The sequence below is a fragment of the Pelophylax lessonae genome (genome assembly GCF_965119305.1).
Source record: "Pelophylax lessonae genome assembly, chromosome: 3".
Taxonomy (NCBI): Eukaryota; Metazoa; Chordata; class Amphibia; order Anura; family Ranidae; genus Pelophylax; species Pelophylax lessonae.
Genome location: NC_138770.1, coordinates 368,972,729 through 368,999,100, shown reverse-complemented (window position 1 = coordinate 368,999,100; position 26,372 = coordinate 368,972,729). Strand labels below are relative to the sequence as shown.

Genomic DNA, 26,372 nt, shown 5'->3' with positions numbered 1-26,372 from the left:
GTTCCTCCACCCCCATACTCGCTCATCCATGTCTTTATGGACCTTGCTTTGTGCACTGGTCCAAATCATTTGGTGGAGGGGAGATTATGGTGTGGGGTTGTTTTTTTTAGGGGTTGGTCTTGGCCCCTTAGTTCCAGTAAAGGGAACTTTTAAGGCATACCAAGACATTTTGGACAATTTCATGCTCCCAACTTTGTGGGAACAGTTTGGTGTTGGCGTTTCCTGTTCCAACATGAGTGCGCACCAGTCACCATCAAAAGGCTGGTGTCATAACTAATCACATGTGCAGCACCTTGGCAATTACAGATTAAACAGAAGCTAAAGCCCCGTACACACGCACAGATTGTTGGCCAACTGATCGGCCGTCTTTTGTCCAGTGTTTGTTGGTTGAAATGTGCTCTAGACTGTACACGAATTTTGTCGGCCAACAACAACCAACTGCAGAAGTGATATCATGTTCTGGTCTACTTTTCGTGTGTTTTTTCTTCTCTGAGCATGCCCAGTCTTGCTCAACTGTTTTTTGTTGGCCGAAATCTGTACTGACTGAGGAACAATCGGCCGTTCTGGTGTTGGCCAACAAAAATTTTAGTAGCATGCACACCAGATTTTGTTCGGCCGAAAAGTCGCAGTCGGTTGTCGGAAGCATCATACTAAGAAGCCGACAATCGGTCGGTTGGACGTTGGCTGAAAATTTACGGCCAACAATCGGTACGTGTGTACGGGGCTTAAGATGGTAGCTTCCTTGGTTGTAAAGGTTAGGAGCATTTTGGTTCCACTTTAAATTTTAGTCAAGAACAGTAATTGATAGTGCACTCATAACTTTTTTGGGCTAGCATATGATGCTTGGGGAAACGAGATAACATTATGTGTGGCATTCCCTGTCAAAACCTCCATTTATCCTGTCTTTTTTAAATTGTTCTGTTTACTTAACTTCATTTAATCAGTTCAGACTCTGGGTTTATTTTAGAATTTTTTGTAAGCGCTATGAATGTTCTCATCCAATATTCTTTCCCCAGCTTTTTAATTTGATTACATATAATCTGGCAGTTAAACTGAAGCCACAAATCAAAAGAAGACATTAGCTGCATTTAAGGCAGTTAAGCTGAAGAAAAAATGTATTTATATGATAGATAGAAAATAAGTTTTCCTGGATGTGCTGTGAATGATAATGATGTTTTCCTGTTTCTTTTTTTCTCCCCGTCTACCTAAAATGCTCCAGATCGATGTTTTGTAGTGCATAGTTCATGCTACACAGACACACTGGATAATCATCTTTATGTGTATTCATACCATGCAGCACCCCAGCCAGTTATTCTTTAGATTATGGAACAGTTATGTTGGATTTTCCTGACTGATTGTTGTTTCTCTGAGAATGTGGATGCGTTTGCATTAACATGAATGCTTAGTTGCTATGCATCTATTAAAAAAAAAAAAAAAAAAAAAAGGAAATGGTTTTCCGTGTCATGGTCTTGCATACATATCTAGTCATTATCATTTGTCTATGACCAGCTTTATATTAATGCAGAAGGGGTATAGATGTATGTTTGAGATTTTCAGAAAAATATAATTTGATATTTTATTTTTTTGGAAGGGTGTGATGGAGGGATTTAATATTTTACACAAAATGGAAACATTTTTAATCCAATGTTTTGCCCACAGAATATTAATGGGGAAAAAATAAGTCCTTGCAACCCCTATTTAACAAAGTTAACTGATTGGCATACCAGTTCAGGCAGAAATGTAATTTTTTTGTACTGTACCGGGGTAGGACAATTAAGCATGACCTTTAGTGAAGGTTTTGTGCAGAAGCCGTGATCCCTACTGTGTCAGAGCTTTCCAATCAGCAGGGAGCGTAAGTTTTTCTTATGGAAAAGCTATAGGTCTGACTTGAAAGGAATCTTGTTATTTGTCTGCAGAGAGACCACTGCTTCAACACAAAGAATAAGGATCCATTTCTGCATGATGAGCAAATGTGGCTGTTTCCATATATATTAAAAAATAGAGAAGCTGTGTATGTATAGGGGTGTATGTGTGTGTATTATTTATGATATAGTGCTAGGCCCTGCCAATGTGTGAGTATAGGCAGAAGACACACAGGGTCTCAAGTACAAAAATGGAGGCGCTCTGGAGTGTTGTGTCTGAGCGGAGAAGCCTGGATTTTCAGCTTTCTCCAGGTTTTGTTATCCCAGATCACGTTCTGGAGCTTGCACACTCCAAAGAGATTTGGGTGGGAAGAAGTCTCCAATTCTGTGTCCTGATCTTACTGGAGATTTGCTGGTTGTGTGAGTATGCAGGTGTGCACGCTCGTTATAAGCAAGGTCTGGCCAAAGCTCAGGGCTCGCATCAGAAGATAGGTGTGTATTATATTCAAACTACAGGCGTATTCCCATTAGGAGAGGTTCTCTACTCCAGAGACAGCACTCTGTTTGGGGAGAGATTCCTTACTGCAGGTGCACCTAATGGAAATTTTGGTGCTGTGGCAGAAAACCGGAAAATTAGTTTAAAAAAGAAAATACATAAATATATATATATATATATATATATATATATATTTGTATTCGCCTTTTTAATGAGTATAATTAATTTACACGAATATAAATTTATTGTCAGTCATTATCGGCATCTTTAGCGCAAGAAAAGCTCAAAAAAAATATTTTCTTTTTTAAATTCTATATACAGTGCCTTGCGAAAGTATTCGGCCCCCTTGAACTTTGCGATCTTTTGCCACATTTCAGGCTTCAAACATTAAGATATAAAACTGTAATTTTTTTGTGAAGAATCAACAACAAGTGGGACACAATCATGAAGTGGAACGAAATTTATTGGATATTTCAAACTTTTTTAACAAAAAAACTGAAAAATTGGGCGTGCAAAATTATTCAGCCCCCTTAAGTTAATACTTTGTAGCGCCACCTTTTGCTGCAATTACAGCTGTAAATCGCTTGGGGTATGTCTCTATCAGTTTTGCACATCGAGAGACTGACATTTTTGCCCATTCCTCCTTGCAAAACAGCTCGATCTCAGTGAGGTTGGATGGAGAGCGTTTGTGAACAGCAGTTTTCAGTTCTTTCCACAGATTTTCGATTGGATTCAGGTCTGGACTTTGACTTGGCCATTCTAACAACAGCAGGATATGTTTATTTGTGAACCATTCCATTGTAGATTTTGCTTTATGTTTTGGATCATTGTCTTGTTGGAAGACAAATCTCCGTCCCAGTCTCAGGTCTTTTGCAGACTCCATCAGGTTTTCTTCCAGAATGGTCCTGTATTTGGCTCCATCCATCTTCCCATCAATTTTAACCATCTTCCCTGTCCCTGCTGAAGAAAAGCAGGCCCAAACCATGATGCTGCCACCACCATGTTTGATAATGGGGATGGTGTGTTCAGGGTGATGAGCTGTGTTTCTTTTACGCCAAACATAACGTTTTGCATTGTTGCCAAAAAGTTCGATTTTGGTTTCATCTGACCAGAGCACCTTCTTTCACATGTTTGGTGTGTCTCCCAGGTGGCTTGTGGCAAACTTTAAACAACACTTTTTATGGATATCTTTAAGAAATGGCTTTCTTCTTGCCACTCTTCCATAAAGGCCAGATTTGTGCAGTATACGACTGATTGTTGTCCTATGGACAGAGTCTCCCATCTCAGCTGTAGATCTCTGCAGTTCATCCAGAGTGATCATGGGCCTCTTGGCTGCATTTCTGATCAGTCTTCTCCTTGTATGAGCTGAAAGTTTAGAGGGACGGCCAGTTCTTCGTAGATTTGCAGTGTTCTGATACTCCTTCCATTTCAATATTATCGCTTGCACAGTGCTCCTTGGGATGTTTAAAGCTTGGGAAATCTTTTTGTATCCAAATCCAGCTTTAAACTTCTCCACAACATTATCTCGGACCTGCCTGGTGTTCTTCATGATGCTCTCTGCGCTTTAAACGGACCTCTGAGACTATCACAGTGCAGGTGAATTTATACGGAGACTTGATTACACACAGGTGGATTCTATTTATCATCATTAGTCATTTAGGTCAACATTGGATTATTCAGAGATCCTCACTGAACTTCTGGAGAGAGTTTGCTGCATTGAAAGTAAAGGGGCTGAATAATTTTGCACGCCCAATTTTTCAGTTTTTTATTTAACAAAGTTTGAAATATCCAATAAATTTCATTCCACTTCATGATTATGTCCCACTTGTTGATTCTTCACAAAAAAATTACAGTTTTATATCTTTATGTTTGAAGCCTGAAATGTGGCAAAAGGTCGCAAAGTTCAAGGGGGCCGAATACTTTCGCAAGGCACTGTATGTCTTCACACTGGTCCATTGCACTTCCGTTGTGGTGTTAAAAATCTTGCTTGCTGCATTTTTGGTCAGTTAAAAAAAACGCACCAAAAATGCACCTCCCCGTTTAATTTTGGTGAACCTCTATTCCCTACCCGCAGGACTGAGAGTGTCTGAATAGCGTAGCAAGTCCAGAGGACTGGGAGAGATGAGGTGACTGGGCAAGTCCAGGGAGTCTGTAATTCTGGAAGTAGTTAGAGGGCCTGGGATTCAAGGAGATTCTAGCGAGAGTCCAGGGAGTGAGCCTGTATCTGTAGGGTGCTGTAACTACAGGCTGAGTAAGCCAGGAGAGGTGGGTGAGCTGGTTTGATGGACCAGTGAAATGAGCAGTGGCGCTACTGAAGAGGGAGCCAGGTGGCTTGGCATTTTTGTTACCAGTTTTGCTGTGTGAAATTGAAAACTGTGTGGTAAATCCTGATGTGAAAAACGGTGCTTTCTCGATTGTTCATTGACGGACGCAGTTCTCTCTGATCAGTAGGGTTATACTGCCTCCTAGAGGAGTAGGACACTAGGCAGAAAAAAGTTCTTGCTACGGCTATGGGCAGTCCTGGAGGGTACACCCTCTCTCTTCCTGCATAGGATGTCAGTTTTATTCTGCCTAGTCAAGAGTAAGAACCTTGTTTCAGCTCTTCCGCTGTTCCCTTTCCGGGTGTGAAAACACTGGCAGGCGGATTGCCTCAGTCAACAGGCCTTGGATGCAGGGGAATGGTCCCTTCATCCGGAGGTGTTTCAGCAGTTGTGCCTTCGATGGGGACACTCAAGACATGGACCTGTTGGCGTTGCATCTAAAGGATAGTGCTGCAGTTTGTGGCCTGCTCCCGGGACCCTCTGGCGGGTGCAGTGGTGGCATCATGGGTTTTGTCATGGGCAAGAACATTCGCTCAGTTCCACTTGAATGATGCAGTAGAGTTTAGCATGGTCACCTGCGCACGCCTGCCGCCGGCATGGTTGTGTGTGCATGCTCACGGATTGGCCATGGTCAGTATCAGCTGCGGTCTGCCTTTCCTTCTCCCAAGTTGCTGCCAAGAATTTTTCGCAGGATTAAGACGGACAGGATTCCGGTCTTTCTCGTGGCTCTGAACTGGCCTCGCCAAGCTTGGTCGCTGGCCTGGTCAGGCTAGCCTCAGACGCTCCTTGGAGAATTCCTCTCAGGGAGGTGTTTATTGTCTCCAGGGCCCTTCTCCCATCCGACTTTACGGACGCTGACTTTGCCAACTTGGCTGTTGAAAGCCAGGTGCTGAAGGACGGGGTTTGGCTGCTTCAGTGGTTCCCACCCTGCCTGAAGCGTGGGAAGCAACTTCTAGGGTGATTTTTGTTCATCATACGAGACAGTCGTATATTGAGTGGGCTCACTCTTACTTGGTGGCCCGGATCTTGGCTTCCTTCAACGGGGAGTTGATCAACAGTTGAACCCTACTGATATGCATTAGCAGACTGCGTCCGTCAATGAACGTAAGAGAAAAGGATTTTACGGTAAGTCAAAAATCCAGTTATTGTATAGATTCATTACACACAGAGTGATATATTTCAAGCATTTCTTTCTTTTAATTTTGATGATTATGGATTACAGCTAGTGAAAACCCAAAATTCAGTGTATCACAAAATTAGAATATTACATGAGACCAATAAAAAAAACAAAAAAAAAAAACGGATTTTAATATAGTTATTTTGGCTTACTGAAAAGTATGTCCATGTACAGTATAATATGCACTCTGTACTTGTTTGGGGCTCCTTTTGCATGAATTACTGCATCAATGCGGCATGGCATGGAGGCGATTGGCCTGTGGCACTGCTGAGGTGTTATGGAAGCCCAGGTTGCTTTGATAGCTGCCTTCAGCTTGTCTGCATTGTTGGTGTGGGGTGTCTCCTCTTCCTCTTGACAATACCCCACAGATTCTCTATGCCAGTGGTCCTCAACTCCGGTCCTCAGGGCCCACTAACAGGCCAGATTTTAAGTATTACCTTGGGGAGATGCAGACTAGAGGACTGCAATCCTTGAGTAGCAAATGATATCACCTGGGATGCATTTCAGTTATCTTGCAAACCTGGCCTGTTGGTGGCCCCTGAGGTCCAGGGTTGAGGACCACTGCTCTATGGGGTTTAAGTCAGGTGAGTTTGCTGGCCAATCAAGCACAGTGATACCATGATTATTAAACCAGGTATTGGTAGTTTGGGCAGGTTTCACGTTCTGCTGGAAAATAAAATCAGCATCTCCATAAAGCTGGTCACCAGAGGGAACCATGAAGTGCTCTAGAATTTCTTGGTAGAGGGCTGCGCTGACTTTGGACTTGATAAAACACAGTGGACCAACACCAGCAGATGACATGGCTCCCCAAATCATCACTGACTGTAGAAACTTCACACTGGACCTCATACAACTTAGATTCTGTGCTTCAATCTTCCTCCAGACTCTGGGACCCTGTTTTTGCAAATAAAATGTAAAATTTACTTTTGTCTGAAAGGAGGACTTTGCACCACTGAGCAGCAGTCCGGTCCTTTTTCTCCTTAGCCCAAGTAAGACTCTTCTGACGTCTCTCTGGTTCAGGAGTGGCTTGACACAAAAAATGTTACAGTTGTAGTCCATGTCCTTGATACATCTGTGCGTGGTGGCTCTTAAAGCACTGGCACCAGCTGTAGTCCACTGCTGGCTTCACAATACTCTCAAGGCTGTGGTTATCCCTATTCCTTTTCTACCTCACTTTTTCCTTCCACTCAACTTTGCATTAATATTGTTGGATACAGCACTCTGTGAACAGCCAGCTTCTTTAGCAATGACCTTTTGTGACTTACTCTCCAGTGACTGTCTTCTTGACAACTGTCAAGTCAGCAGTCTTCCCCACTTACCTTACCCTTACTTACCCTACTGAACCAGACTGAGAGACCATTTAAAGGCTCTGAAAACCCTTACAGGTGTTTTGAGTTAATTAGCTGATTAGAGTGTGCGTCTACGATATTGAACGTTTTTCTAGTTTTCTGAGATACTGAATTTTGGGTTTTCACTAGCTGTAAGCCATAATCATTAAAATACAAGAAAGAATTGCTTGAAATATATCACTCTGTGTATAATGAATCTATATAATATATGAGCTTACTGAAATAAAATAACTTTTTGATTAAAATTCAACCTTTTTTGAGATGCACCTATATGTCTAGGAAAATTGTGACGTGCTGCACAAAAAGGAAACCGAAAACAAAAACATATCAGCCATCACACAGTACAGGATACGCTATACAATTGTAACTGTGATAAATAAGCGCAGCACTTCAATAACGTGCATAAATGAATACATGAGTGATAAAAAATCAATCCAAATAAACATAAACCAGTTATGTCAAAGTCCATTACACAAACCGCATATTCCTTTAGTGAATCAAAAGATGCTGATCCCCAATGGGACTACAGACGCTGTGATAAAACCATGTGTACTTCACCAAAAATCACTCTGATGCTTACCAGGGTGCCTGTGACCCTCATAAGAGAAGTCAGACAACAGCACTTGTTGGATATTCCCCAGCTCAGAAGCTAATGGAATGATTTCTTCTTTCAGAGTGGTTCCTCCTTGTAATTCTCACCAACTCCAGGCATTTATCATGCAAAAAAACAAAACAACACTCCCATTGTGTAAAACCGGTTGAGCAATTTATTAAAATCGGTTAACAGCACTTACGAAACACCACACTTGGATTTGACATTGAAAAACGATATAACCCACAATTCCCTGGGATGTGCGCGCATGCATAGTGACATCACGGCTTCCGGCTCACCCAACATACTGTATGTGTCTGTGTGGACAAAGTAGTAAAGTAAAATTCAGACTAAATTTTTAGACCTCCAGAAGCCAACTGGAAATTGATAGATACCTTCAAATTTGTGTATCTGGTAACTACTGTAATACCAAATTTGAGAACTCAGCATAGCCTGATTGTCAGCCTAGTGCTGATAATGGACTACAAACTCTGTTTGCATTGGTACAATTATTCATGTCAATTTATCTTGCCCTTCCAGTCATTGAATTGGTAAGAAAATCTTTTCTGCTAGTGTATATATTATCACAAAATGAAAAAAGGTAGAAAAGGTAAAGCGGAACTAAAACCATTGATTTACCTGTTTTCCAAAACCAATGCATTTAAAGCATGCTGTGAATGATAACTGTCACAGTTGCTTGTGCTATCAACTGTCAAGCCATCAAATGACTGGTGCGATAACTGCTCACACAGCATCAAGGCAACTGCAGATCAAACAGAGGCTAAGATGGCAGGTTCTTTGGCTGTAAAGGTTAGGAACTAGGTTTACTTTTGCTGTAATCCTGGTTCTCATGTTACCTTCTGTATGGAACTTTTTTTAGTTTTCCTTTTTAAAAATCCATTTCTTTCTTTCATTTTTTTGCATTAGTGTTGACACTTAAGTGATAACCCCTTTGTTTCCTTTGGGAAAACGCAGCATGTAATTCGCACAGGAGTCGCACCGCATTCCTGTGCACATCACATGCGATGTCTGTGCGGTGCAATTTCAGCCATACGTTCTGTATGGAATGTGAGTATGAGGCTCGGTTCACATTTATGCGATGCGGGAAGGCTGCGAATTCGCAGCCTGTTCCCGCATCGCACACGCACCCCCGGCAGTTCACACTGCCATATGCGATACGCTGGGGGTGTCAATGTAATCTTAACGACACCCCCAGTTTGATTGCATATCGCAGTGCGATCGTGCAGTTCGCACAGGATGGGATCGCACAAGTGTGAACCGCTGTGCGATCCGATCCTGATGCGGCTGCAAAAATGCCTCCTGTGCGTGTTTGCTCCGGGTGCGATGCGAATTTAGCCATACAAACTGTATGGCTAAACTCGCACCGCTGATCGCATGTAATGTCGGAGCAGTGCGCTCCGACATTACATGCGAACCCGGCACTCGCACAAATGTGAACCGGGGCTTATACCTATTTGAGGGTATAGCCCTCGTGCCACTGGATGTGATGACCTATCTATTGTATGTTTTAAACAGAATTGGCAGCAGCTGGGGATTGAAATAGTGAATGGAAAGGATAAGGCCTCAAATAGAGAAACCTAGCCTCAACGCTTGCCTAATATGTAAAACCAATGAGTTTAGCCACTTAAGCCCCGGAAGATTTTACCACCTTCCTGACCAGGGCCTATTTTGCGATTCGGCACTGCATGATTTTAACGGACAATTGTGCGGTCATGCGATGCTGTACCTAAACAAATTTTACGTCCTTTTTTTCCCACAAACAGAGCTTTCTTTTGGTGGTATTTGATCACCTGTGCAATTTTTTGATCATGCGCTATAAACAAAAAAAGAGCCTCAATTTTGCAAAATTAACAATATTTTTCACATTTTTTTATATGAAATTCCCCCCCAAAAAATGTAAAAATCAAAAATTTTTAACATTTTCGGCCAATTTGTTTTATGCTACATATGCTTGGTAAAAAAAATTGCAAAAAGCGTATTTTGATTGGTTTGCGCAAAAGTTATTGCGTTTATTAACAAAGGGAAAGATTTTTGTCTTTTTTTTTTTTAACGCGTAATGGCGGCGATCTGTGATTTTTTTTTTTTTTTTTTCGGTACTGCGACATTGCGGCGGACAGATCGGACCCTTGACTGACATTTTTGACACTTTTGGGGTTACCAGTGACATTTCTACAGTAATCAGTGCTATACATATGCACTGTTCCTGTAAAATCACACTGGCAGTGAAGGGGTTAACTTTTTTTTGAGAGGGAGGGGTTATGTGTGTCTCTAGGGGCGTGATTCTAACTGTGATTGGCTGTGGCTTGAGGTGTAGGAACAGTGATCAACGGTCCTACATAGTAGAACCGTATGATCACTATTCCTACACAGGGGAGAATGACAGGCAGCTTGTTTACATCAGCCGCCTGCCTTTCTCCCTCTCCATCGTCGATCGCGAGTGACCGGCGGACGATCGGGTCCGCCGGTCACGAGCGAAGGGGGGGGGGGACCGTGACCGCGCGGGAGCGCGCGCTCGCTCCCTAAAGCCCTCACAGGCTAGCGACGTAGACCTACGTCGCTCTGCCTGTGAGGGGCTGACTGCCGCAGTAAATATACTGTGAGCAGTCGGCAAGCGGTTAAAGGTGCTTAACTGTGCTCATATGTATAATTGAATAAATATGTGCAATAAGTACAACTTCTGTGTGCAATATATACAACTTATACATTTAAAAAAATACACAAGTGAATGTACAGAGTGTAAAATTATTGCATGAATAAGTTATACCGAGTGCGGATTGTGCAATATACCCAAAAGTGCTCTGTGCACATCAAGTGAATAATTGAACAGTCTCTGCACAATGTGCAATACGTTGAAACCAAAAAAGCTCGATGCTCATAAAATAAGTTGGTAAACAACTTTGTTAGTGTCCTGAAGGTATTGTATATACACAGTCTTCATATTTAAAGTGCAGGTGCTTGAAGATTAAGGTGCTCCTCAGCTTACAACTAAGCCGACTTCCATCCGTGATGCGTGATCCATGCGTGAAAGAATTAAATCGCTCATCATCCGTGTTGCGTGATCCACACGTGAAAGAATTAAATCGCTCACCAGACTTAGTGGGTCATACCTGTCATATGACAGTACGACCATTTGCGCTTGTGTGGTGCCCCCCACTGGGTAGGTGTAGTGGATCCGATTCCAGAAAATCTGGCCTGTGTCTGCAGACTTCCTAGATGTCCTTTCCTCCCATAGGGTCATGCAAGGAAGCATACGCCAGATAGTGTAGCATTTTCCAAAAAAGAGTTTATTTCCACTTCAGGTACACACCTAAATAATGTGGCATAAAATTCATAAAAATCTGTAAAATAATAATAAAATCGTGCGTGGCTGTCTGGATGCGGTACCTGCAGCAATGCGCATGTACCTTTCCGGTTTGCGTTCCTGTATACGTTTTGTATGGCTGAAATTCCATCGCATCTGCACCAAAATGGTGCAGGACCCTTTTTTTCTCCTGCACCTGAATCGCGTTGCATGGGTCTTCACATTCTGGCAATCACACTGCATTTTGCCATCTGTTTCAGGATGTCGTTAAGATGACATTGACACCCGCAGCAGATTGCATGGACGCCATGCGATTGCTTATAGTGCGATGCAGGGAAACACAGCAAATCTTGTGCATACAGGTTTTTGTTGTGTAAAGGCAATGCTTTAAAATAAGCTTGTGGATAAGATAAAATGGCAAAACTGATTGCAGCACTAGGTAGCTGACATCACTTATCTGTTTCTCTAGTACTTTTAGGTCTAGTGCTGTCCAAAGTCTCCCTAACAAGCTTTGAATTTGAAGACTTTTTCTTAAAGTTACTAGATACATAACCAAAGACATGACACTTTCTTGGCACCCTACATGACAATGACCAGGCTAGCTAATACGTTGCTCAGGAATAATGGTATGATGAGGTTTGGCGGAGGTATGCCTTACCGCAGCTATGCAGAAATGGAGATTCATGGGTGGTTCTAGGCTGTACGTTTTTTATATAATTTTTTTTTTTTTTTTTACTGATCTGCTTTTAAGGGAATTTTCTTTTTTTTTTTAATCGCTTTTTAGTATGAGCCTGTATGTATTGCAGTGGTTAGCTTCAGTTATTTGTGCACTAAATCTTAGACTTGTGGTTTTCTTTCCAGCATTGAAGCAGCAGTAGCCACATTTGCACAGGCCAGGCCTCCAGGAATTTACAAAGCAGACTATCTCAAAGAACTATTTCAGCGTTATGGGGATGTTGAAGATACTCCTTCTCCTCCTGAACTCCCTGACTGGTGTTTTGAAGAAGATGATGATGTGGATGATGAGGGTAATGGCATAGTTCAAGAAGCAGAGGCAGGATCTTCAGGAGCAGCAACCATTATCAAAAAGAAAAAGGAGCGATTAAAACTGGTAAGGCTTGTTTACAATGTGGATGGAAATTCTCATACCTGTAAAACAATAATATGCTGTTTTAAAATGGTTAGAAGCCGAACGCCAGGGAAAAACACAGTTGATATACATATGCGGAAGCTGTTTTACCTGCCAAAGGATTACTATGTCTTTTCATCCTGTTCTGAGATTTAAAAAGTTCTTCCACACAGCCCAGCCTTGTTTTGCAGGGTAGAAGACTTAATTTTTCTGCTGCAGTTAAGTAACCCTTACAGGTTTTGTCTCTTCCAGCCTTTGAATCGAACGTTAAAGCGGTAGTAAAGTTAACAGAAAAGACGCAGCATATTAGCACACTTTGTCAAACTTAAAGCGGAGTTCCGCCCAAAAGTGGAACTTCCGCTTTAAATAGTCCTAACCCCCTGACATGCCACATTTGGCAAGTCATTTTTGGGGGGGGGGGGGGGGAGCGGGTACCTAGTTTTGACATGTACCCGCTCCCACTTCCGCTCCGAGCGCTGCGGCGCCCTGAGCGGAAGTTCTCCTCTCTCCCTCCCTCCCTGCAATCTTCTGGGACATGTCAGAGGTCCCAGAAGATTGCCGGCCAATCACGACGCATAGCGCAACTCGCGCATGCGCAGTGCGTACCCGGCTGTGAAGCCACAAACTGTCACAGCCGGGTGCCCACATCAGTGATGCCGGCGCCGCGGAGCAGACAGGGAGAAGATGGCGCATCGCTGGTGAGTGTGCGGTTAGGCTGGAACTCCGCTTTAACCTTAGAACGGATCCCTCCATCGGTGCACTGTCACCACTGACAGGGATCCCACCTTCAGCTGGTCTTCCTTCTGGGTTCGCAGGCTCTAGTGGTTTGAATGGCCATGCCAAAATGACATTACTCTAGTGCAGCCTTTTTCAACCTGGGTGCCTTCAGGTGTCTTCAGGGGTGCTTTTGCAAAATACCTAGAAATTACCCAAAAACTCTGTACAAGTCAGTGGGTGGATCAAGCCTGCCTATTAGGACACCTAACCTGTGGCTTTGTGTAATGAACAACCATTAATATCATTGGTTGATGAGGAAGATGTCAGGCCCCTGCACAGCATCCTTATTTCCCCCCCCCCCCCTGCACCTCTCCATTAGCACCAGGGTCACATTAGCTGAGTGAGGGAGAGAAACTAAGGGAGAAGAGAAACATTGGAATACTAATCAGTACCAGTGTGAAAAGGTGTATTTGCTTTGGAAGAATACAACACCACTAATGTTGGGTGTCCTACACATGTGGATGTTAGTACATTATGCAAAACTATTAGTTTAGTTTTTTAAAATTTAAAAGGGGTGCCTCAAGATTGTGTGGAATTTTTTAAGGGTGCCTTGACTGAGAAAAGGCTGAGGAACACTGCTCTAGTGCATGAGAGTCATGGCTGCGGAAAAGCTCTCTCAATGGATGGCATGACGTTCATTGAGAGGGCAGTACATATGCACCAGTGACGTTACCGGCTGCTACTAAAACGGTGTATGTTTCAGAGGTATTTACTGTACCTACAGGTAAGCCTTATTATAGGATTACCTGTAGATAGAAATAAAAAAGCAGAGTTTATTACTGCTTTAATAACACTAGGCAGATCTCAAATCAAGTAATTGTTTAAGTGTAATTACAAAGCAATATGGAGATGACTCTACACGTGCTTATGTATGGGATTCTCCAGTCACATCTTGGTAGTGAAGGCTTGCTGCCTTCTGGAATCCGCTCACATTGGAAATGAGATGGTAGCACCCAGCAACAATTAGTCTTTAAATGGAATAAAATTACTTTGAAGGCACTTGACATGTTTAAACAGAGATACAGCATTACCATTGCACATGAACAAAAATGAGGATCGGTCTCTTAAAAGCTCCTATATAAACCTGATGAACATGTGGATCTTTTAATTTTTTTAAATTTTGAGTAAAAACTTGAGTTGTACTCGGCTCACATATATGCAAATTGGATGCATTTCGAACTGCATCTGATTCGCATGACATGTGAAATAACATTATTTTCCATTGAAGCTGTAAACATATACTGTATGCGGTGCATCTGGAGTGCAAATTTAAAAAGAGCCCTGTGTGTTTTCTGAGCGCTACGGTACAGTTCAGGTGCGAATTCCAAGTGCATTGAGTTCTTTGGGAATGCTTCTCAATCGCACATGTTCAGTTGTGTTCAGTTCAGGATTTCCTTCTACAGGAGTTGACACCCTTTATCTGTACTATGTATTGGGCAGGAAACATCTGGTCCTGAGTCTTGCAAATTCAGAGGTGCATCAAAAACTCACCTGAATCGCTGAACAAATGCTTTTTTATTCGCAGTGAAAACGCATACAATGCTCACCGGACATGTGTGAACCCAGCCTTACCCTTTATTTACACAGCCATATGCAGATTTGCTGCTCATAGGTTCTAGCTGGTAGAGCTAGCAGAAGAGTCTGTGTAAAATACATGCCTAAAGTACTCGTGTTCAGACTAAATTTGTATAACTTTTCGAATGGCCTATGCATGTGCGTTTATGTGCGTACACATGTAATATCTTCCGATCTGTGCAGCTCTGAACACAGCTGTGTCCTACTTTTTTTTTTTTTCTGCATGGCTTGCACATTTTTTCTTGTAGACACAGCCGTGTGTATGGGCTCACTAATTTCCATAGAGCTGCATTTAGATGGCCACAAAACTATATGCTGTAGGCATCTAAACAGTATTTTTCTGCCCATGTGAATAAGCCCTTAGAATTGATGCAGGTTTTTATTGCTTTCTATGGAGCAGCTGGGGATGTTATCCTTCACCTATAGTGCCTTGAAAAGGTACTCGCACCCCTTTTCTACATTTTGTCATGTTACAACCAAAAACATAAATGTATTTCATTGGGATTTTATGTGATAGACGGACATAAAGTGGCACATAATTGTGAAGTAGAAGGAAAATGATAGTTTTCAAAACTTTTTACAAATAAATACCTGAAAAGTGTGGTGTGCATTTGTATTTAGCCCCCTTTACTATGATACCCCTTACTAAAATCTAGCGCTGGATCGTGAATGGGCTCAGGTAAGTATAGGGGGGAAGAGGGGAGAATTATTTTACACAAAAGGTTTTTTACCTTATTGCATAGAATGTATTAGGGTAAAAAACCTTTAGGCTTTAGAACAACTTCAAATAAGAATAGGTATTTTGTGAAAAGTGCATAATGCACTGGAACCTACATATTTGTATGTAGCAGAACAGAACTGTTGCCAACTGTGTCACTTGAACAAAGCACATAAACTCTGTTTGATAGTGTTAGTTTTTTCTATAAAAATGAAGTATATAATGTTCCAGAATAGAGTGTAGATTTGGGAATTCGATAGCTGCCCAAGTTCACATCACAGCAGGTGTTTCAGCCTGGGCATAGGAGAGTACTGGAACACAGGTCTTTTTTTTGTTTGTTCTCGTTCCCTGCCTGTACTTCCCATAGGGACTTGATGAGCAAGTGGATCTTTGGCTGGAGTTCTTTCCCTGTGTGTTGGCCAACAAATAAATCTATATCATTCTTAAAATAACAGTCTCTATGCTGGTGAGCAAAGGTTCACACAGATATAGCCATGGGGTAGAATATAACAAAAGCTCACAAATAAGGAACTGTGCCTTTCTCACGTTTTTTTCTTCTTTATAACTTAGGGAAAACTGTAATTGTTCCATTTTTTTAAAGACAAAATGATTTTAACAAGTTGACTAGTGTTGTCTCTGAAAACTCATTGATGAGACTCATGTAGAAGCCAAGGGAGTTAAAAGAAATATGATGCATTTATAAAGAGATTTATTAAATAATACAATAGCTATAAAAAGAAGGGGAGATCTGGAACCACAGCATCAATAGTATAAAATATTAATTTCTCTTTTGTTCATTGACTGACACAGCTCCTCATCTTCATGACTATTTGGGTTATACTGCCCCTTACAGGAGTAGGACACTAGGCAAACAAAAACTTGACTACGCCTATGGGGCAGTCCAGGGGGTATACTCTCACGCTCTGCTTTAGGTGTTCAGTTTTTTTTCTGCCTAGTCAGGAGTAAGGATCTAGTTCCTTGCTGGGATCAAGTGGACATACCTTTTTAGGTCGGCTTGGGGTGTTGCACTGGGGATGGCGGGGAGCGCAACAGAACGATCGTTCATCGGGGAGGGTGGGCCTGGTGGGGGTGCCTGCTGGGGCCCCCCTTCTTGTTGGGATTGTTTTTCTTTGTGCAGCTGGGGGTCCCTCCCGGGCCCCACGGGAGCCGTGCAGTGCCGCCACTTTCTTGTAGCCTTTTAAGCTACAGATTGGCAGCCATGTTTGTGTAGCCTCTGCGGACATTTTCCCATGGTTTCCCATTGAACATAGCGGCGGCCATGTTTTTGGAGTCACATGGGCGATGATTCGGTGGCGGGAGTCCTTCCTCGGCCCCTAGTGCTGATTAGAGATCGACCGATTATATGCACTTTCACTGATATGTCGGAATCGGCCACCAAGGTGATCGATATTGCTGATATTTTGGAAAAGTACTTGTACCGCAGTGATGCCGGCAGCTAGAGGCATCACCCCAGTACTGGCGTCCATAGCCGACGGTCGGCTGTCTTGTAATGACAACCGATGCGGCTGAGAAGCTTCTCTGCTGTCATTACAAGGAGCGGGAGGGGACGCCCCCCTGCCGCATTTCGCGGCTCACCTGTGTATCCCGTCCCACCGGGAGACCCGGGGCAACCAGCCTGCATGGCCGCCGAAGACCCGATCAAAGCCGCATTCGGCTCTGATTGGGCCTCCATGTAAAAAGCCAGAAGTGATGTCATGAGTGACATCACTTCCGGGTACTGTCTGGCGCCAGATTCAAAAGAATGACAGCATTCAAAACAGCCAAACTTGGTGTTTTAAATGCTTTTAAGTGCAGAGAAGGGGTTTGGGGTCTTTTAGACCCCCAGATCCCTCCACAAGAGTACCTGTCAAATAAAGAAAAAAAAAATTTTTTTGTACGAAAATATCGGCCGATACCAATATGCATTGGCCAAAATATCGGTATCGGCAACGAAAAACCGATGTTGGTCGATCACTAGTGCTGATCCATGGATATTCCTCTTCCTAATCGCCGCATGGTGTGCAGTTAGTTCGGGCTGTGAGTACCTCGCCGGTGGTGGCGATTCCTTTTGTGGGGGTTTTCTCTCCCTCTCTCTGCTATTACAGCGGTAGCTATCTGTGCTGGGCCTTGTGGTGTGGACAGCATGGTTTTACACTTCCTTTTTGTGGGTTTCCCTCTCCATTCATGGAGTTCCTGGAGCATATTTCACCACCTGATCCCCTCTCAGAGGCTGTCAGGCCCTCCGGGTCCCAGCAACTGACTGCACTGACAGCGGTCTTGGAGTCCTTGGTGTCCCAAGGTAGATTTGGTCCTGGGCAAACAGGCTAGCAAGAAGCGTCCCCCACCTTCACCTGTTTCCTCTGTCTCATCAGATCCAGAATCTGATTCGTCCGCCGCAAATGTGATTTACTCTTCGGGGTCCTCGTCCATGCACCCTGTGTGCTCAGATATTTAGAATGCTTCCTCCAGCTGCACATGAAAAGGCGCTAGTGAATGCACTGATTGTATCAGTGCGGAAAACTTTAAAAATAGAGGATGCGTCTAATGCAACATCGGAGGCGCGGGTCACCCTTGGCACCCACAGGTTTTTTAAAAGAGGCATAGGTGGTCCCCTTTCCTGTCTTCTTTGACAATATTGTCACAGAGCAGTGGGGGTGCCCGAAACGCACCTTTGCAATCCCTAAGAGTTTTGCAATGCAGTACCTCTATGAGGATTCCCTCAAAAAATGGTCGGTTTCTTTTGTAGTGGACTCCACGGTTTCCGGGTTGAATAAAGCCACTGTCATCCCGGTTGAAGAGCCCCCGGTCTTCACAGACCCGACTGATGTTCACTGTGGCTGGTTCAGCACTTGGACCCGAATTTACTATGGTTGTCGCAAGCTATGACGGAGTGGGTAAAACTTCTACGCTGGTACCTGGAGGGGGTACAGATTGTCTGTCTCAGTGATGGTCCTGCGGCTTATTATCTGGCTGAAATGCTGGTCTGGACCAGGCTTCTAAGAAGGCCTTATCTGATCTTCCATTTGTGGGGTATAGCCTGTTTTTTGAGCTTCCTTGGATGACGAAATCAAAGGCCTCACAGAGGGAAAGAGTACTCTTCTTCCTCAGGCTTCCAAGTGTAAGGAGTTCTGTTACAGACAGGGGCCTTTATTTTTTCGGCTCACAAAAGCGGCCTTTTTGTTCTTCAGGGTCTCAACCTGCACAGTGCAAGACTTGTTACTTCAAGGGGTGACTGTTCCGGTTCTGACATGGAAACGTTTTTAAGGTTTTTACTCAAACCTGTTTACAGCTCCCAGGAAGGAAGGCAAGGTGCGTCCAATTCTGGACCTGAAGGCGCTAAACTGCTTTGTACGGGTACAGAAGTTCTGAATGGAATCCATTCGCATGGTTGTGGCATCCCTACATCAGGGGGATTTTCTCACCTCCATTGACATCAAGGATGCCTAACTTCACATCCCGATATGTGCCTCCCACCAGCGTTTTCCTCCGCTTTGCCGCGGGGAAGGAGCACTATCAGTTTGTGGCGTTATCCCTTGGTCTCACCTCAGCTCCTCGGGTTTTCACAAAGGTATTGGCCCCAGTGATAGCATTGTTGCGTCAGCGGGGGATAGCGGTACTGGGGTGTCTGGACGATCTGCTTCTGCGAGCAGAGTCTTCGACTGCTCTGTTAGCCAACTTGGGCATTACACCATTAGAGAGCAAGTATCTGGATTGTCTGGTCGGTATTGTCTGAAGGGGTCTGCAGTAGCTAGGATTATCCCATCCATCCATCCTGCCAAAGGCTTTATCATCTGTTGCAGTTGCAAGTGGAAATTATTCTGGCGTGTTTGACCCTTTGTGGTCAGAGTTTGAGGTGAGAGGCCAGCCTATCTATATAAAGAGGAGAGACGCCATGCCTAAACTGGCCAATGTACCCAGCAAGCTAACACCACATCCCTGTTTGAACATAGGACAAAAGAGGATCCACTCCTCTTTTGTCCTAGGCCAGCCTATCTGGTGGTGGATTTGTTGTCACTATAAAGCTTCAAGATCACAGAATCATCTTTAAGTGCACTTCTATCTACACGGGCCCCTCCCCCTCTGCATGGACTATGCTTCCACTGCTTGTAATAAAACTGAATACCTATAGCAGAGAGTGGGATTACACCAGAGGCAAAGAGAAACAAAGAAAGGGCGCACCGACCTAGCGCATTATCCTCATTAACAGGCTTTATTCATGCAACATATAAAAATGGCTACTTACAAACATAGGCGAAAAAAGATCATATCAAGCTCAGTTGCTCAAATGTCAGGAGTAGTCCATAAATTAGTCCATATCCGATAAGATGACAGCTGACGCGTTTCGAGGCTTAGCCTCTTCCTCAGAGCCACTGTTTCATGACTTACTAATCCTCGAAACGCGTCAGCCGTCATCTTATCAAATATGGACTAATTTATGGACTACTCCTGACATTTGAGCAACTGAGCTTGATATGATCTTTTTTCGCCTATGTTTGTGAGTAGCCATTTTAATATGTTGAATGAATAAAGCCTGTTAATGAGGATAATGCGCTAGGCCGGTGCGCCCTTTCTTTGTTTCTCTTTGCCTCTAGTATCGTTGGACTACCCCAGTCCGTTTTGGGCAGCAAGACCTTAGCCATCTGAGACGCCAGTTGTGAGTCCCGTGGGGAGTGTGGTCTGGGGGCTTGGATTCCAAGCGCAGGAGAAGGGTGGTATCACCTTATTGTTTTGGAGTGGGATTACACCCCCTGGGACTGCCCCATAGGCATGGTCAAGTTTTTGTCTGCCTAGTGTCCTAATCTTGTAGGGGGAAGTATAACCCATATAGTCATGAAGATGAGGAGCTGTGTCTGTCAATGAACATCAGCGAAATGGATTTTACGGTAAGTCAAGAATCCCATTATTCTTTTAATATGTCGAATTTAAAAACTGCTACATGCAAATTTCACTAATGTCTAAAATAATACATTGAGGCCCCAATGGTACCAATGTAGTCTATTTAAATAGTCTATTTAAATTGTGCAACTATAAAAGTTACTTAACCAAACATATCCATTCACCGATAATTGCTTCTGGGCGTTAAAGGAATATTCTTATACTGCAATAACAGTTGAAATAATATAATTTCTCTTTCGTTCACTGACGGACACAGCTTCTGGTTTTCTTAACCATTGGGTTATACTGCCCCCTACAGGAGTAGGACACTAGGCCTAAAAAAATTCTGGCTACACCCATGGACAGTCCCCAGGGGGTATACTCCATCTCTCTGCTATAGCCACTCAGTTTTTCTCTATTGTTCATTGATGGACGCAGTCCTCTGATGCATATCAGTAGGGTTATACTGCCCTCTACAGGAGTAGGACACTAGGCAGAAAAAAGTTCTGGCTATGCCTACGGGCAGTCCCTGGGGGTTTAACCTCTCTCTTTCTGCATAGGATGTCAGTTTTAATCCGACTAGTCAGGATTAAGGACCTAGTTCCTTGCTGGGATCTTTGGTCCTGGCATAAAAGTATTTATTTATTTTATGTAGATTTTTTTAGCTAGCCTTTTTTCTCCTGAATTTTTTCCTGTGAGATCTACAAGCAACTATGCCGGATCTGGGAGACGGACTGGATAATCTAGATCCAGTGGTCACCCCAGCTCACCAGCGAGCACGTGCAGACCTTAGCTCCGCGCTGGGTCAGCCACGACATAGTTCCACTGGACGGGGGCTGGCCACGCGAGTTTAACGTCTCGGAAGGTTGCACACGACAGGGTCTAGGCCTGTGTCACTGCGTTCCTATTTGGCCGACAGCCCCCCCCCCATTTCGGTAGAGAGGGGTCCTGTCAGGAGATGGCGCCCGCCTGTGTTCCTAGTACGGTAAGTAAACGTCCCCGTCCCCCCCCCTGGCAAATTTTGGGGTGGACGCTGGCCCCTCCCTGGGATGGTCAGACCCCCACACTCCTGGGTTTCCCTCTGTCCTGTTGTGCAACTCCCCCCTCCCCTCCCACGTGGGGGACTGTTTAGGCCTACCTGTGGCTGGGACCTCGCTTGCAGGACGCATGGTGGTCTGAGGGGTGCGCTGTCCGCAGGTCTCGGGCGATTGTGCAGGGGGTGGGGGGCCTCGGTGGGTTCCGCCAGGGCCTTTCTGCTGCTGGATGGTGATAGGAGGGCTGGCGGGGGTCCCCCTGGGGTCCTGGTCGCCGGGATCGCCACCATTTTCTTGTAGCCTCGTCTGCTACTATGATGGTGGCAATCTTGGTACACCCGTTTTCTGCCATTTTGCGGTGGATTCTTTGCTGGGTATGTTGGTGGGAGTATCTCGAGGCATTTTCTGGTGGGTGGAGCCCCTCCCTTCAACCCGGGTAGCTTCACTGCTCACTTCCTTTTGCTGAGCTGCTGCTGACACGTGCAAACCTTCCTTAATCTGGCTGCTGCTTCTGAGGACAGTGAGTTCTGGGAGCATATCTCTCTCTCTCGCTCTCTCTCTCTGTAAGGGTCTTCCGGATCTAAGCTGTCCACTGATGCAATTTTGGCGGTTTTGGAAGCATTTGTGTCCCGGGTGGAGGTGGCCTTTAGAGGGCGAGGTGCAAAAAAATGACCCCCACCTACCCCTGCCTCATCTGATGTCTCGGATTCAGAGCCTGACTCAGCCACCGCAGACGTGGGTCCCCCTGCCGGGTTTGGTACCCCGTGCCCTGCCTCCTCTGATAATGAGGATGAGATTTCTACCTCTACTGCTGCACAAGATAATTCGCTGGTGGACGCACTGGTTGTTTCTGTGCGTGAAACCCTGAAATTGGAGGATACGGCTGTGGTCGCTCCTGGGGCACAGGTTGCTTTCGCACACAAAGCCTTCCAGGGCGGAGAAGTTTTTTCCTTTCCTCGCTTATTTTGCTGGTCTACTAGCAAAAGAATGGGACCTGCCAAGACGTTCCCCTTGGGTGTCTAGACGGTTTGCTAGACGCTACCCCTTTGAGGAGTCCCTGATTATGAAGTGGTCGGTACCACCTTAGGTGGATCCTCCGGTCTCCAGGCTAAATAAGGCTACAGTTATTCCGGTAGAAGATTCTCCCCGTCCTTTAAGGACCCAGAGGATAGAAAGGCGGAGGCTGTGGCCTGCAAAATGTACTCCCTGGTGGGGACTGCACTGAGACCTACTTTTACTGCAGCCCTTGTCACACAGACATTGACTGAATGGGCGAAGCTACTACGCAGTGATGTGGAGGGTAAGCCAGGCCCTCCTGCCTTTGGGAAGCTGTTGGACCAGATGGTGCAGGGGTTGCAATTTTCTTGCGATGCCACGCTAGACACTGCTTCCCTGTTTGGTCGACTGCCGGTTTTCGGCAGTGATCATCAGGCGTATGCTCTGGCAGAAGTGTTGGTCTGCGGATCAGGCTTCGAAGAAGGCCTTGACAGAACTGCCCTTTTCAAGGGGACCGTCTGTTCGGCGCTACCCTGGATGACATTAAGGGTCTTGCGGGGGGAAAGAGTACCTTTCTTCCGCAGGCTTCCAAGGGTAAGGACTCTCGGCGTAGACGGGGTCCATTCTTTTCGGCTCACAGAAAATGTTTTCGTTCCTCAGGGTCAGCCAATAAGGCAAAGCCCTTCAAGGCTCCCTCGGGTGGTTCCAAGCGTCCCTGGTCTGGAATCAGAAGTCTGGTTCCTCTAGGCCTGCGGACAAGGCCCCCTCGGCCTGAAAGTGCGTCCTCACCCGTGACTGGAGTGGGGGGGAAGCCTTTGCCGGTTCTCGGACCTGTGGCTGGCCCGGATCCCCGACAGATGGGTCCAAGAGGTTGTGCGGTCCGGATGCAAGATCGAGTTTCGATCCGTTCCGCCTGTCAGGTTTTTTCCCTTCCAATATCCGCCTGTCCCCGGATCGCTTGCGGGCGCTCTATGGGGCAGTGCAGGACCTGCTACAACAAGGAGTGATAGTGTAGGTTCCGCACGCGGATCTCTTTCACGGGTTTTAGTCCAACCTGTTCACAGTGCTCAAGAAGGAGGGCAAGGTGCATCCTATCCTGGACCTGAAGGCACTGAATGTGTTTGTGCGCGTTTAAAAGTTCAAGATGGAGACAATTTGCGCGGTGGTGGCCTCCCTACATCAGGGGGATTTCCTGGCTTCCATAGACATCAAGGATGCCTATCTGCACATACCAATCTGTGCCGCTCACCAACTGTTTCTCAGTTTTGGCGTGGGAGAGGATCACTATCAGTTTGTGGCGTTACCCTTTGATCTCGCCACCGCTCTCCGGGTCTTCACAAAGGTGTTGGCCCCGGTCCTGGGGATATCGGTCCTGGGTTACCTGGACAATTTGATTCTCCCTGCGGAGTCCCCTGCGTTGCTGACAGCAAACTTGGGGGTCACCATGAGAACTCTGGAGAATTTCGGGTGGATTGTGAATCTTCCGAAGTCGTCTCTGACCCCTTTCATGAGACTGGTCTATCTGGGCCTGACTTTGGACTCGTCCTCAGCCAGGGTGTTTCTTCCTATGGAAAAACTCCAAAAGCTCCAGTCTGCGGTTCAGCTGTTGATGTCCAATGACTGGTCGTCCCTTCAGACCTGTATGGAAGTGCTGGGACTGATGGTATCGTCCTTTGAGGCGGTCCCATTCACTCAATTCCACACGAGGATTCTTCAGAGGGAAATTCCTTAGTGGAACAAGCCCCCGAATTCTCTGGACCTCGGATTCGGCTAAGCCATAGGACCAAGGAGTCCCTGTCATCATGGATGCGAGTCTATCTGGGTGGTGGTGGGGTGGGGGGACTTAATCAGGACTCGGCTTAAGGAGTCTGGTCCCTGGAGGAATCTCGATTGCCGATCAATGTCCTGGAGCTGAGAGGGACCTGGCTTTGCCTGGCACACTGGACTGAACGCTGGGGGGGGGGGGGGGGGGTGGTTCAGTGCGTATTCAATTGGACCGTGGCTTATGTCAAAACGGCCGTGGCTTATGTCAATCACCAAGGTGGCACCAAGAGTGTCCTTGCAGCCCTTGAAGTGGGAGGCATTCTACGTTGGGCAGAGCGCCATGTTCCAACTCTCCCTGCTGTCCACATTCCAGGAGTGGAAAACTGGCAGGCGGATTACCTCAGCCTGCCAGTTTTCACCCTACGAAGAAGGGGTGTGGTCCATGCATCTGGAGGTTTTTCAGCAGTTGTGCCTTCGTTGGGGCACTCCGGACGTGGATCTGTTGGCGTCTCCAATCAACAGGAAGGTACAGAGGTTTGAGGCCCGATCTCGGGACCCTCTATGACAGACGCGCTGGTGGCCCCCTGGGGCCAGTACCGGCTGATGTATGCCTTTCCTCCTCTCAAGTTGCTGCCAAGACGACTTCGCAGGATAGAGGCGGAAGGGATTCCGGTCATTCTTGGGGCTCCAGACTGGCCTCACCGAGCTTGGTACGCCGACCTGGTCAGGCTTGTCGCAGACGCCCCGTGGAGAATTCCTCTCAGGGAGGATCTTCTGTCTCAGGGGTCAATCTTCCATCCTGCTTTACAGTCGCTGGCTTTGAAAGCCAGGTGCTGAAGGACAGGGGATTGTCTGCTTCAGTGATTCCCACTCTGCTTAAAGCAAGAAAAGCGACTTCCAGGAAGCTTTATCATCGAACGTGGAAGGAGTACATTGCGTGGTGTGAGTCTCTCGAGACCCACCCTCGCTCCTATTTGGTGGCTCGGATCTTGGCTTTCCTGCAACGGGGAGTCTATCAAAAGTTGGCCTTGAGTCCTATCAAGGGTCAGGTCTCAGTCTTGGCTATTTTCTTCCAGAGGCCATTGGCCAACCACTCCCTTGTGCGTAACTTCATCCAGGGGGTGCGACACTTGGTACCTCCGGTGCGACCTCAGCTACCACCTTTTGGACCTTAATTTGATGCTGTCGGTTCTGAGCGCAGGGTGTCGGAACTGGTGGCATTGTCCTGTCGTTCTCCCTGCCTGGGGGTTCACATGGACAAGGTGGTACTTCGTCCGAATCCATCTTGCCTGCCAAAGGTGGTTTCCAGTTTTCACTTAAATGAGGACATTGTGTTACCTTCTTTGTGTCCTATGCCTACATATTCTAAGGAATTTGCTCTGCATACCCTGGATGTTGTTCGGGCGATCAAGGTGTATTTGGCATCTACTGAGTCTTTTTGCAAGTCTGACTCGCTCTTTGTGCTCACAGATGGCCCAAAGAAAGGGCTGCCTGCATCTGCTGCGACTATATCCAGATGGATCAGACAGACAGTGGTGCAAGCTTATTCCATTAAGGGTTAGGTTTCACCTTTCCCTGTCAAGGCGCATTCTACTCAGGCGCTTAGTGCTTCCTGGACTTTTCGCCATCAGGCATCTGTGCTTCAGGTGTGCAAGGCGGCGACCTGGTAGTCTGTTCACACCTTTACTAAATTTTATAAGGTAGATGTGATTGCATCTGCGGATGCTTCATTTGGCCGCAATGTTTTGCAGGCTGCTGTTTAGGGGGCCCCTTGGCCTTCCTTGAGGGGTGTTCCTGTTTGGTTTTCAGGTGGACCTCATCTTGTTGTTCTGATGAGTCCTGAGTTGCCTGGTTGGCCATGTTGGCCTTTGGGACTTGGGGACTGTTTTTTTGTTTCTGCTGTTCCCACCCCTATTTGGGTACTTGTTTGGGATGTCCCTACTGATATGCATGAGAGAACTGCGCCTGTCAATGAACGATGGAGAAAACTGGATTTTTGACTTACCGTAAAATCTATATAGCTCTTATAGCTGCACGGGGTGGGCCAACTCATTATTAAACCCTACAGACTAAGACTGGGATGCCATTAAAGTACATGTACGTTTATTCCAGTCTCACCACACCTGAGATCTGCTGATGACCTGGGTTTGACAGCCACAGTGTACTTGCACTATGCATGTGTGGATGGACATATTTGTTTGCACTGGTTGGAAGCTGCTTCCATATTATCGTAGAAAAACTGGCTGTTCCCCTGAAATAAAAGCGAAGCAATGCTACTAGATTAGTATGATTTTCTACCAAACATCAGCAGTTATGTGCGTGCACTGGTTATCCATGCATGCTGCAATGCACTGAAATTTGTTGTTAAACGCATCAGTGTTTTCT

General features: G+C 45.5%; 1 protein-coding gene across 1 annotated transcript in view; it reads left to right on the top strand.

The window, feature by feature from the left end:
• RNGTT (RNA guanylyltransferase and 5'-phosphatase) overlaps positions 1-26,372 on the top strand; it is a 641,023-nt gene that overhangs the window by 94,902 nt on the left and 519,749 nt on the right. The window contains exon 6 of the mRNA XM_082249686.1: positions 11,981-12,230. Within this exon, the coding sequence (XP_082105812.1) occupies positions 11,981-12,230 (250 nt within the window). The remainder of the gene's footprint in view (positions 1-11,980; positions 12,231-26,372) is intronic.